The sequence below is a fragment of the Pan troglodytes genome, chromosome 18 (assembly GCF_028858775.2).
Source record: "Pan troglodytes isolate AG18354 chromosome 18, NHGRI_mPanTro3-v2.0_pri, whole genome shotgun sequence".
In the NCBI taxonomy this organism is placed as follows: domain Eukaryota; kingdom Metazoa; phylum Chordata; class Mammalia; order Primates; family Hominidae; genus Pan; species Pan troglodytes.
The window spans coordinates 75,471,012-75,483,923 of record NC_072416.2 but is presented as its reverse complement, the minus strand read 5'-3'; the positions used below and the strand labels follow the sequence as shown (position 1 = coordinate 75,483,923).

The 12,912-nt window shown below is 39.0% G+C and overlaps 1 protein-coding gene across 3 annotated transcripts in view; it reads left to right on the top strand.

The window, feature by feature from the left end:
• ADAMTS18 (ADAM metallopeptidase with thrombospondin type 1 motif 18) overlaps positions 1 to 12,912 on the top strand; it is a 154,724-nt gene that overhangs the window by 81,093 nt on the left and 60,719 nt on the right. For all 3 annotated transcript variants that reach the window (XM_001143790.6, XM_016930217.4, XM_016930218.4), the window contains one exon: positions 835 to 988. In XM_001143790.6, coding sequence (XP_001143790.4) covers positions 835 to 988 — 154 coding nt within the window. The remainder of the gene's footprint in view (positions 1 to 834; positions 989 to 12,912) is intronic.

Sequence of the window (12,912 nt, the reverse complement as noted above, 5' to 3'; positions counted from 1 at the left end):
TTTCTCATTTGAACTGTGTGACAACCTTTATGAGAGTCATTGTCACTCATGAGCTGTGTAAGAGCTACATAACTTGGTCTTGGGTTGCATGGTTGATTAGGACCCCCATCTGTCTCACTACAAAATTACACTTAACCACCATGATAATTAACCTCTCGGTGGTACCACATTTTAATTATTTAAGTAAGTGGAGATAAGGTGCTAAGAATATCCATGCCATCAGGACTGATTTTTGCTCTCAACAAGTCACAGTCAAACATATCTGAAGGAAATTTTTCTGCCTCATCCCCCAGTTCATTATTCCTCTTGATTCTTTAGGAATGTTATTTATTTTTGTCTGTAAGGCTTATTGTGAGTTAAAGTACATCTTTGACCTCTGCTCCATTATCTGTTTAAAAAAAGAAAATACTTGATTTAAAACTCCATGAAGACAGGTACTGTGTCTGTCTGGTTTATTTTGTACCTTTAGTGCTTTGTCTAAGGTTTGCCACAGAGTAGGGACTCAGTACAAATTGTCAAATATTGTTGAATAAGATTGTTGATGGGAGTTTTCAAATGTATTAACCTTTCCTGTCTCCTGTCAAATCCCAAGCCAAATCACTTGGATGACTAGAATTTTCAGCATCCTGTAAAACCCTTCCTGGCTGTGTACATTCCATCCTCTTAGACAGGACTCACTCTTTGGCATAAACATAGATTTGAACTTTAAACATATACCTGTTTCTAGAACCATGTTATATTTTTCTTTGCATGAATGCATTCAGAAGTGTGTTGTCGTAAATGGAAAGATCACAGATCAACAGAGTAATTAATAAGCATGTATTGTCATTACAGCACACCTCAGGCGGGGTGTCTAGTGGATGAGCCCAAGCAAGCAGGACAGTATAAATATCCGGACAAACTACCAGGACAGATTTATGATGCTGACACACAGTGTAAATGGCAATTTGGAGCAAAAGCCAAGTTATGCAGCCTTGGTTTTGTGAAGGTATGTTTGCTTGTGATTTCAAACTTACATTAAGACTCTGCAGTGTGTCTGTGTCCCTAACAGAAGTGTAAACATTTGGTTTGCCAAGGCCAAGGGTTAGGTTCTGGGTTATCTCTACCATGTCAGTTGTTTGGCATGATAATTAAGTGGCAATTTTACTGTCAATGAATTATCCAGGCCTATCCACATAGACCATGCCTGGTTTAAATACTGCTTGGTAGAAAATTCTTTCTCTTTAAATGAAGACTTTATCCCTACTAGTAAACCTGGGAACAATAGTTTGTACCTGCTGCTAATCACTGCTTTTGTTCTCTATATGATCCTATTCCCTGTTAATTTAATTCGTTTCAAATCATCACCATACCCAAATACATTATAAGCCTTTTATAATATGGGAAAACTATTAGCAGCTAGATTTTTAAATATTGTCTATAAATTCAAGGTACATCTTTAGTAATATTAATAAGATTTTTGTGTCATCTTTTCTTCAAAGAATTATAAAAAAGATAATTGGGAAAGTACAAAAGTCCAGGTTATAGAAATGAGAGACACCTTGTTACACTTGGTCAAGAATGACATTTTACTGATAGTATTACAATCTCAACTTTACTAAAAAGTAAATTTGTTATTGTTGTTGTTGTTGCTGTTGTTGTTTTGAGACAGAGTCTCACTGTGTCGCCCAGGCTGGAGGGCAGTGGCACGATCTTGGCTCACTGCAAGCTCCGCCTCCCAGGTTCACGCCATTCTCCCGCCTCAGCCTCCTGAGTAGCTGGGACTACAGGTGCCCGCCACCATGCTTGGCTAATTTTTTGTGTTTTTTTTTAGTAGAGAAGGGATTTCACCGTGGTCTTGATCTCCTGACCTCGTGATCTCCTGCCTCGGCCTCCCAAAGTGCTGGCATTACAGGCATGAGCCACCCCGCCCGGCCCATACTAAAAAGTAGAATCATTTTTAAGTTGGTTTATTCCCAATATCCAAAGAGAAATATGGAAGTTCTAAGTAACTGAAAAATGCATGGAAATTATGGAGGTTTATAGCTCCTCTTTCCCCCTGTACTCCTGTTCCTCTTCTTCCTCCTCTTTCTCTCCCTATTCCTCCTTCTCTGCCACCACCACCACCATCACCATCACTATCACCATTTACTATCATCTCCAGCAGTTGCTAAGTGAGCCTGTGCCCCACATAAGGCATTCTACTTAAAGATTAATTTTACTTTACCTCAATCTTCACAAAAACCCTTCAAGGAAGAATTATTACCGCTTTTGACCTGGAGCTCAGAAAATATTTTCAACTTGCCCAAAGCCACAAACTTTTAAATGGTGGAATTTAACAAAACAAGTCACACACATTGATGTGAAATTTCCTCTTCTTCACCGGTGACTGGTACCAGTCACTATTACTAGTGTTTCCTAAACTTCAGTCATTAATATTCAATCATTAATAACTACCTTCTTTAGTTGTGTTATCTCTGTATTATTATTCACTTATTGCTTTTCTAGAAACCAATTCACATTCAAAATATAACTCCAGTCCTAAGAAATAATATTCATCAAATAATAGGTTTTAGATGGGATTACATTTTTTTTCTATTACAGTTTCAATGCATAACTATTAAAAATTTTTCCGGATGTCATTCACATTTTTTTGGTGTATCCTTCATGACACATGGACCTTACTTTCAGAAATGCTGGTGAGCCTTCTGTAAAAACTAACAAATTGGCTGGGTGTAGTGGCTTATACCTATAATCCCAAGATTTGGGGAGGCCAAGGTGGGAGGATCACTTGAGGCCAGCAGTTTGAGAACAACCTGGGCAACAAAGTTAGACCCCCTCTTTACAAAAAATAAAAAAGTTAGCTGGGCTAGTGGCATGTACTATAGTTCCAACTACTAGGGAGGCTGAGGCAGGGGGATCACTTGAGCCCAGGAGTTTGAGGCGGAAGTGAAGGATGATAGCACTACTGTACTCCAGTCAGTACAGTCAGGCAACAGACTGAGACCCTATTTCTAAGAAAAAAAAAAAAATAACAGACTGTTCTATTTTCCTGTTAAGTTGATGGTTTTGGCAGAAGTTAAGTAGCCATTCACTTTGTTGAAAAAGTTTGTATTCTAATTTGCCTCTTGTTCACTTCATTCTAAAGGATTCATTATGTTATTTATTAATCACAAATTTATTACATACTATGCAGCAAAAGCACAGTTGGTAATAAGTATGATTTTCTTTAGAAATACAAAGGAGGTTCCTAAAATTACTATCATTCCTTCAGAACCATGTATTTGTGGGGTACCTGGTCTGTGTCAGGCAGTGCGCAAGGTTTAAATAACCTTTTTAAATTATAGATTGCTTTCTGGGACCTCACTATATTTTTAAACGACAGCTTCCCATTCTGATGGTCTTTCATGGGAAGCAGAGCAAAGAGAAATGAAAATTCCAAAGTAAAAGATTGAGTCAAACAAGGACAGGGAAGGTGAGAAAGACTTGCTTAAGAGAGAAATGATTTAAGATGGTGATGAGGTTAATGGAGAAGGTAGGGTGGTTTGATAGATTCTGAAGCTTGTTTTCCCCACACCTTAGCTTTTGGTATTGTTTTTAAACCTACTTATAACTTGAACCCATGGCCACACCTCTGAGGATCATAAATATTGTCAGGCTCTAGCCAGGAGGGATTTCCAAAGCAACAAAATCTCTTATTCATCCTGTCTAGTAGAAACAGTTTAGACCCGCTCTGGCAACGCAGGAAAGAGGTGAAGTTTGTCTTCAGGGCTTTTATTGTCCCATTATTACTTTCTAATCTTTTCCCCTCACTTTACTTTTTTGTTTTTCCTCCATGCCTCCTAGGGAGTATTGCATAGTGAAAGGGTTGCATAGTGATTAGAAGAACAACAACGAAAAGGAACTAATTCTCAAAGTGTCCTCTCAGACCAGCAGGTGCAGTGTATCGGCAAGACCTGAAACTTGTGAGAAATGTCTCGTCCCAGGCCTAAGGAATGAGAAATTTTGGGGCTAGGACCCAGAAACCCATATTCTAACAAAAGCTCTAGATGACCCTGATGCTCAGTCAAGATTGAGGGTCGCTGAGTTACACAGTCTTCAATTTTGAACGTTCACACATACACATTTGCACACACAAATCTCTGGATTTGGGAGTCACAAAGACCTAGCTTTAAAATTTTGTTCCGAGATTTCCTATAAGCTTGGGGAAATGACTCAACCTCCCTTAGCCTTAGAGTTCACCTTTGAAAGGTGAAGATTACAATAGTTCCTCCATGGCTCATTGGTGAGTATTCATCTCTTGGTACAGTCGCATCACTTGATACACAATACGGTTTCTTCTAACTCTCTTCCTTATGTCTTCAGCGTCATCGCCACCATCACATTTGACTCTTCTTCCCCAGTGGCTGCCCTGGTAAAGGCTCTGGGGCTGGCTCTTTTGGATCACTCATCCCCATCCTCCCCTCCTTTCCCAACCACGAGTTTTCTGTGTCTTCAGTATGCCAGACTTGATCTCTGTTCTCATCCAAAGTGTTCAAGAAAATGAGTTACGAATCTTTCTAATGGTTCTGTTATCTGGAAAGACTCAAAGCAGGATTCCCTCTGAAACAAGTGGAGAGAGCGCCCATTTGATTATTCTGCACTTTAGAAATGCTTACTGACTCCATGAGTGAGCTGATGCTGTTTGTCAGAGGGTCCCAAGCGCTGTCACAGACTGATGAAGGCTTCTGTGCTGGTTATTTTACTAAGCTAGAAGTGAGCAGCTGAACAAATGCATCCTCTTTAGCTGACCCTGTACCTCAGTAGCCAGCACAGTTACTGTCACATAGCAGGAGCTCAGTTTTAATGTTTATTCATAGACCCACTGAGAGTTTGAAGCTGAGTAGAAATCGTGGGGAAGATATTTAAATTCTTGTGAGTGTTCTCAGGCCCATCATTCTAGAGAGCATTGTATTGGAAGGATAGCAGGATCGGTGTATATTTCTTCTGTCAATCAAGAAAAATGACAAGACAAGTCTCAAGCATTTCAGGAGATGTATCTGCCAAAGTTAAGGATGCACCCGGGAGACAGGTCTATGCCTTTTCCTGAAGATGATTTTGAGGGCTCCAACTTTAAAGGGGAAATGGCGGGAAATTGAGAAGTACATGATTTTCATGTAAGAGCAGGGTAGGGAACAATAGTTATTCATGCCTTTGTCTGGCTCAGTGAACCAGCTTTTTTTTTTTTTTTTAACATAAGATGACATAAACAAATGGGGCAGAGGAAAAATGCAGTGAAACTGCATTTTACATAAGATAAATATAGACACAGTGGGGCAGGGGAACAATCAGATATGCATTTGTGTCTGGTGGGCTGGGGTGACTGCACCTGTAAAGATAAGCTATCAATTTCCATTGTCATGGTGAAATTTTAACAGCTCACTAGGAATCTCCTTGTAGGCAAAATATGGGGGAGGCGTGTAGTTTTTCATCTTGTAGCCATCTTATTTAGGAACCAAAAGGGGGAGACAGATTTGTGTGACTGAGTTCCCAGCTTGACTTTTCTCTTTGGCTTAATGAGTTTGGGGTTCCAACATATACCTTCCTTTCACACTTCTTTAAGAATTTGACATCAGGATTAATGAATGGAGAATAACTAGAAACTTCCTAGCATGGAATCATACTATTTGATACTATTATACTATTACTTTGTAACATACCAAGTTTACTGCATCACATTTTAACTTCTATTAACTTTCCCCCATGCACTTAGGCTCCAGTGATGTTGATTTTCTTGTGTGTTTTCCAAATATTTCCTTTTCCATGTCTACAAGCCTTTGTATATGTTTCTTATTCTAGTATGCTGTGTGGCCACCCAGTGACACTTAATCATTTTTTTATTGTTGTTAAAGATTCAATTCAAGTGTTACCTCTTTATTTCCTCGGGGAGATTTAAACATTTCTTTCTCTGGGCTCCAATTCCAGCTTATGTGTCACTTTTATAAACTTGTGATACATTTTAACTGTGTATACACATCTCTTGCCTCGGTTGGTAGAGAGTATCTGCCATGCCTAGCATGTGCTGGATGTCATATCAGATACTCAGTGTTATTTATTGGGCTTGCAGTGATAACCAAAGCTCACATGTTTTAGCACTCCCACTTCCATAAAGTGGAAGATGTCCCCTCTGCCTCTTCTCTTATCCCTCCTCAAAGAAGCAGGAGTGACTTACCTGATCGACCAGTTTAAGACTATATCTGAGCAGGCATGCCACGGTACTATCTCAGCATCTTCTCTCTTGTGCTGCCTGTCTGCAGGATGCACACTTCTCTTCTGCCACCCTGGAGGTTGCCTGCCTCGGATGGGAGACTTGTGTTTGCCCCCTCTACCTGCAAGTGTGAAGGGATAGTTGGTCTAATGCAGTGGAGATAGTGTTGGAAGACCTATTTGGCCACAGATCTCAGCCACATTCCCCAATTCATGATTATCAGTAATAAGGTTATTATCTAGATTTCTGTTTCTTGGACTCCATTGTCTTCTTTATCTAGTGGTGGAAGAGACAGGAACGTTGTTTATTGTCCCCCCTGAATCCAGCAGAAAGGAAATTGAAGTTAAATAATCTGAGCAAGATTAGGCAGAAAGTGCTAGTATACAGGAAAACAAAAGGCCCAGGTTTTAGAGTCAAAATTGTAGTGATATCTATATGTGAATGAACTCATAGAAAATTGAGGGTAAGACACTCTTTCCATCCTATAATAATAACTAATATTTATTCAGTGCTTACTATGTATCAAATAGGACTTTAAGCACACAATACATATTAATAATTCCATATCTTTGGGGCATGTGCTATTATTAACATTTTCTAGATAAGAAATCTAAAGTACATAAAAATAAATGTTTTACTAAGCTTTATATGAGCAAATGGCAGAACTAAAATTGGATCTGGGTAGCACATTCTATTAACCATTATACTATCCTGCCTCTCATATTATCTACCTAGAAAAAATATAAAATGGTACCAGTGCCAATCCCCTTACCAAAAAAGGAGGGGAGGAGCAAAATACTAAATTAATATATCACAGAAGGAGACCTACACATAGTCAATAAATGCATGAAATGGTACTCAATATCAATTGCTCTCAGGAATATATAAAACAATATATCACAGAAGGAGACATACACATAGTCAATAAATGCATGAAATGGTACCCAATATCAATTGCTCTCAGGAATATATCAAATAAATTAATATATCACAGAAGGAGACATACACATAGTCAATAAATGCATGAAATGGTACTCAATATCAATTGCTCTCAGGAATATATAAAATAAATTACAGTGGGGCACCACCGCACACTGACTGGAATGGAGAATATTTAAAAGAGTGACAATACCAAATGATACTGAAGACCAGAAGCAACTGGAACTCTGCATATTGCCGATGAGTGTGTCAAGTGGTATAATCATTTTGGAAATGGTTTGACAGAGTTGTTTCAATGTAGAAAGTTAAACCTACCTTTACCCTTTGACCCAGCAAATGTACTCCATGGTATTTACCTGAAATAAATAAAGGCCTGTGTTCATAAAAAGGCTTGTCCGAGAACATTCTCAGCTACTATTTGATTCATAGAAGCCAAAGACTAGATACTACTTAAACGTCCTGCAAAAGGTGAATGTGCAAGCAGATTAGATTTTGCTGTATTCATACAATGGAACTCCATTCATCGATAAAGAAGAATGAACTATTGATACACACAAAAACATGGATGACTGAAAAACATGCCGAACAAAAGAGTACATTCTGTGTGGTTCCATTTATATGAAATTTAAGAGAATAGGCAACACTCACCTATTGGTGACCGAAATCAGAATAGTGGTTGCCCTAAGAAGGGAATTGACTGCAAAAGGGAACAGGGGAACTTTTTGGAGTGATGGAAATATTCTGCCTTGAATGTGGTGGTGTTTATAGTGGTGTATATATCTGCCAAAATGCATGGAACAGTACACTTAAAATGAATGCATATTATTGTATAAATCATACCTCTGTAAAGTTGATTTTTAAAATGGCAATGGGGCAATTCTTGGTGACTCCTACTTGTTAATTGTTATTTGTTACTTTTAAATTATTGCTTAGCTTAAAAACTTGGGCAATAAACTCAGGCATACATGGGCTTAAATCCAGGCCAACTAGAGACTTAACTGCTAAAAGAAGTTGGAAGAAGTTTCTCAACTTCTCTGAGTCTCAATTTTCTCATGAGCATGTTGAAGGGATAGTCATACTTTCGTCATATGGCCACAATGATGATACAATGAAATAATTTATGCAAAACTCATTATCCAGTTTTTTTAGCATATACTGTTTGCCAGGTTCTTTCATGTTATTATTTTTTTTCATTCTTGAAAGCTTTTAAAAATTCCAGAGTCTTCATTACAAATGAAGACTATTTTAAAATATAAAGTCTGTCATTTTTATTCATATATTGATTTATTAAAAAAAAATTTACTGAAGCCTACTTTGTACCAGGCACTGTTTTGGGTGCTTGGGATACATCAGAGAGAAAACACAGTTCTGTACTCTCGTGGCTAGTGGGGGAGAAAACAAAACACAATAAACGTTATAAATAAGTCAGTGATGTTGTAAATGAAGCCCAAGTGCTAAGTAAGTTTGGAATAAGATAAGGAAAATTGGAAGACTGACTGGTTGGTGGCTGATTAAATTTTTTAATAGTGAGGTCACAGGAGGTGAAATTTAGGCAAAGACTTGAAGGAGGTAAGAGACAGATGCAGATAGTTGAAGAAGCGGAACAGCCAGTGTAAAGACCCACTTTGGGAGCAAAATTTGAGTGTTGGCAGAGCATCAGGGAGCCAGTGTGGCTAAACCAGAGTGAGCAAGACCTAAACTGGTGGGATACAGTGTTAGGGAGATACAGGGGGCTTGAGTGCATATGACTTCATGGATGACAGTTAGCACTTTGGATTTTTCTCGTGATGAATTGACAAGACATAACAGGGTTTTGAGCAGAAAAGTGCCATGAGCTGACCGACACTGAGTTGATTTGGAAGGCTCTCCCTAACTCAGTGCCATCCAGCAGAACGCTCTATAATGATGCAAATGTTCTCTGTTATCCAATATGGTAGGTACTTACTACACATGAACCTGAAAGGTGACCAGTGTGCCTGAGGAAGTGAATTCTTAATTTGATTTTAAGTAATGTAAATTCAGGTTTAACAAGCCCCATGTAGAAAGTAACTATCATATTGGACAATACAGCTCTAGTCACTGTGTTGAGAATAAACTGGGCAAGGGTGTGGGTAAAAGCCTTTGAGGCTTGTGAGGAGGATCTGGCAGTGAGCTGCATGTCGGGTGGCTTGGAACAGGGTAGTAGAAATGGAAGGTGGCCATAATTGTTCAGATTCTGGAAATATTTTGAAGGCAAAGCCAATATGATTTCATGATCTGGTGGGAGATTTCTTGATAGAATGTGAAAGAAACAGAAGAGTCAAAGATGATTCTAGGATTTTTTTTACCAGAACCATTGGGAATATAGAGGTGTCTTAGAGTGAGATGGGGACAGTGAAACATGGGACAGGTTTGGAGGAGCCGATGAAGAACTTTTATTTTGGATGTGTTCAGTTTGTAATGCTTCATAAAATTTGGTTTGCAAAAGCCATTAACATTTTCAGCATGTCAGGTTTAACTTGAAGGGGTATCCAGCCTATAGAATACAACTGGAGGACACAGCAAGTGACAGGACAGAATAATGGATAGCATTGGGACTCTTTCCTTTAAAATGTTGCCTAGTTCAAAAAATCATATGCAGGCAACATGAGACCTTGGAGTCTCTGTGGTTGTTTCTTTTTTTCCCTTAAATTATGACTTAAGTCCAGGGAATTATAGATAAGGGAAAGTTATTTGAATATGCTGGTAAAAAGAGGGGGGAGGTACAAGCAAAAAAAGTGCAAACTCTGATTTGCGTTTCCTTTGAAAGGGAGCCTTCTCAAGGGGTTTTCATGGTCGTCAGAGTATGTAGTTGGCTATAATTACCCTTGACTTCTGCACTCCACCGCAGAAGAAATAACATGTTCATGCAGCCTGTCTTATTTCACTCTGGAATCCCCGTGTTTTTTTGTTTTGCTTTGTTTTCCTGGTTCTCTCCAGCTGCCCCTTCTCTTGGTTCTGTGGCTTGGCATTGGCTACGACAGCTAGCCCTCCTTTTCTTTCGTCTGCCCTAGGGCCATTTTGGTGGCTGCCACATAGGCACTGGGTGTGGGTTATGGCTTTTTCCTGGCTGTAAGAAGAAAAACAATTTAGTTCTGAAAGCCTTTCTAAGTGTAGGTTTAATCATTTCAGTGCTATCTCTCATGCCTCCCATTTCACATAGGCGGCTCTCTTACCCACATTGATTGATTTCCCTCAAACCGAGGGTGACTCAATACGACAACACGTAGCGATGATGACCCTGATTCAGTTTGCTGGGAGGCTGCCTCATGCTTTCTGCTAATGTCAGTGGCAGGTTCATGGGAATATGTCTATATTCTAGCTTAGGAGCTGTTTTGAGATTTGGGAATGGTACACGTGCCCACATCTGGGGCAGCTGGTGGTGTTGGTGTTTCTAAGTAGTGTCCTCAATATTCTTCCATTCTTCTTTTAGGGGAAGAATTTTATGGTCTACAAGACCAAAATTACTGTGTATATATACATATATATATATATATATATATATATATGTATATATACACACATATATATGTATGTGTATATATACATATATATGTATGTGTATATATACATATATATGTATGTGTATATGTATACATATATACACACACACACACATATATATACATATATATATATATATATACACACATCTGGTTTCCCTATGTTTTCTCAGTCCCATGGAAAGCTTTTTTTTTTTTTTGAGTGTTTGTGAAATATTTCTAAGCATATTCTTGCCATATTTTCTAACTGTAAAATCTACATGAAATGGAGTGTTTGGGGAATTAGGTGCCTGGTTCATTGAATTTTCAGGATTACAACAAGTAACGACAAAAATTATTTTTCTCCTCTCTGGTTGCTTATATTTTCTCCAAAATGTCCATCTTCACATTTTTATCTTCGGAAATAGAATGTGGCCACCAAAATGGAGTCACTTTGACCTTTCACAATGTTTCACAACATTCCATTAGTGCTATAATTCTAAATATCAACTTTAACTGTTAGAACGGAAAGTAATCTGGTTCTGTTTCTTTATAGACTAGAAAACTGAGGCCTGGAGAATTTGAGAGCCTTCCAATATCCATCAGTGGCAAATCCAGGCCCAGTGTAGTGGTTGTTACTAGACTCAGAAGTCAGGCCAGCTTGAGGTCTGCCTTTGTTCCTGGCCAGCTATGTGATTTTAGAACTTCAACAGCATCAGAAGCTTGCTCAGTTTTTTCAGTTAAATGAGTTTAGATGAAGAATTAGTTCAGTTTCCACCACTAAAATGGTAGTAAAAGTATTAGTTCCCTATCTAAATAAATTTCCACAAACTTAATGTGACTTAAGGCAACACACATTTATTATCTTATAGTTCTGGAAGTAGATATTTGAAGGGGCTAAAATCAGGCCAGGCAAGGTGGCTCATGTGAGCAATCCCAGCACTTTGGGAGGCCAAGGCGGGCAGATCACCTGAGGTTGGGAGTTCGAGACCAGCCTGACCAACGTGGTGAAACCCCGTCTCTACTAAAAATACAAAAACTGGCCGGACATGGTGGTGCATGCTTGTAATCCCAGTTACTCAGGAGGCTGAGGCAGGGATAATTGCTTGAACCCAGGAGGCGGGGGTTGCAGTGAGCCGAGATGGTGCCATTGCACTCCAGCCTGGGTGACAAGAGTGAAACTCACTCTCAAACAAAAAAAAAAAAAAAGAAAGTAAGGTCTAAAATCAGTGCGTTAGCAGGGTTTTGAAGGCCTTAGGGGAGAAGTCATTTTCATGCCTTTTTCAGCTTCTGGAAGCTGCCTGCATTCCTTGGCTCATGGCCCCTCCTTCATCTTCAAAGCCAGCAACATTCTCCTAGGTCTTTCTCAAGCTGTCATCTCTCTGGTTCTCTTCTAAGATCCTCTCTCCCATATAAGGACTCCTGTGACTATGTTAGGCCCACCTGGAGAATTTAGGACAGTCTCTGCCTCTCCATTTCAATTGATGACGACCTCAATTGCATCTGTAACTTTAATTCTCCTTTGCTACACAACTTCACATATTCACAGGATCCCAGGATTAGGATGCAAACATCTTTGGGGGCCATTATTCTGTGTACCACAGTCTAGCCTGAGAATGAAATTATTTCATAGGCCTGGTTTGAGAGTTAAATTGTCTACATATTTGAAAATTGCAATAGAGATGAAGAAGGTGGCCAGGCCTGGTGGCTCATGCTTGTAATCCCAACAGTTTGGGAGACTGAGGTGGGAGGATCACTTTAGGCTAGGAGTTTGAGATCAGCCTGGGCAACAAAGCAAAAATCTGTCTCTACAGTCAGTCAGTCAATAAACTATAAACAGCACTCATAGAAAATGCTTCAGGTAAGCACATATAGGACCTTGAAAAAGCAACTGTAGAACATTTTTTAAAAAGATGAAAAAGGTAGTAATGATAGGCAGTATTTTTGAGAACTGCATGTGCCAGGCAAAACCATCACTTTACATGTAGTTCCTCATTTATCCTTGAGAATAAGTCTATAGAGTCAAGTGCTCATTTGATCGCTATTGTACAGGTGAGAAAACTGCAACTGAAAGGGATTCCATAACATGTCCATAGGGCATGAAACCAGGCATTTCAGGATGAAGACTTGAATCCGACTTGCTTTATTCCAATCTTGATGTATTCTGCTACGACGGTTATTATCATCACTATCATGAGAAACCAGATCTATCACTTCCAAGCCAAGTGTTCTCTAAATTAACTGTTA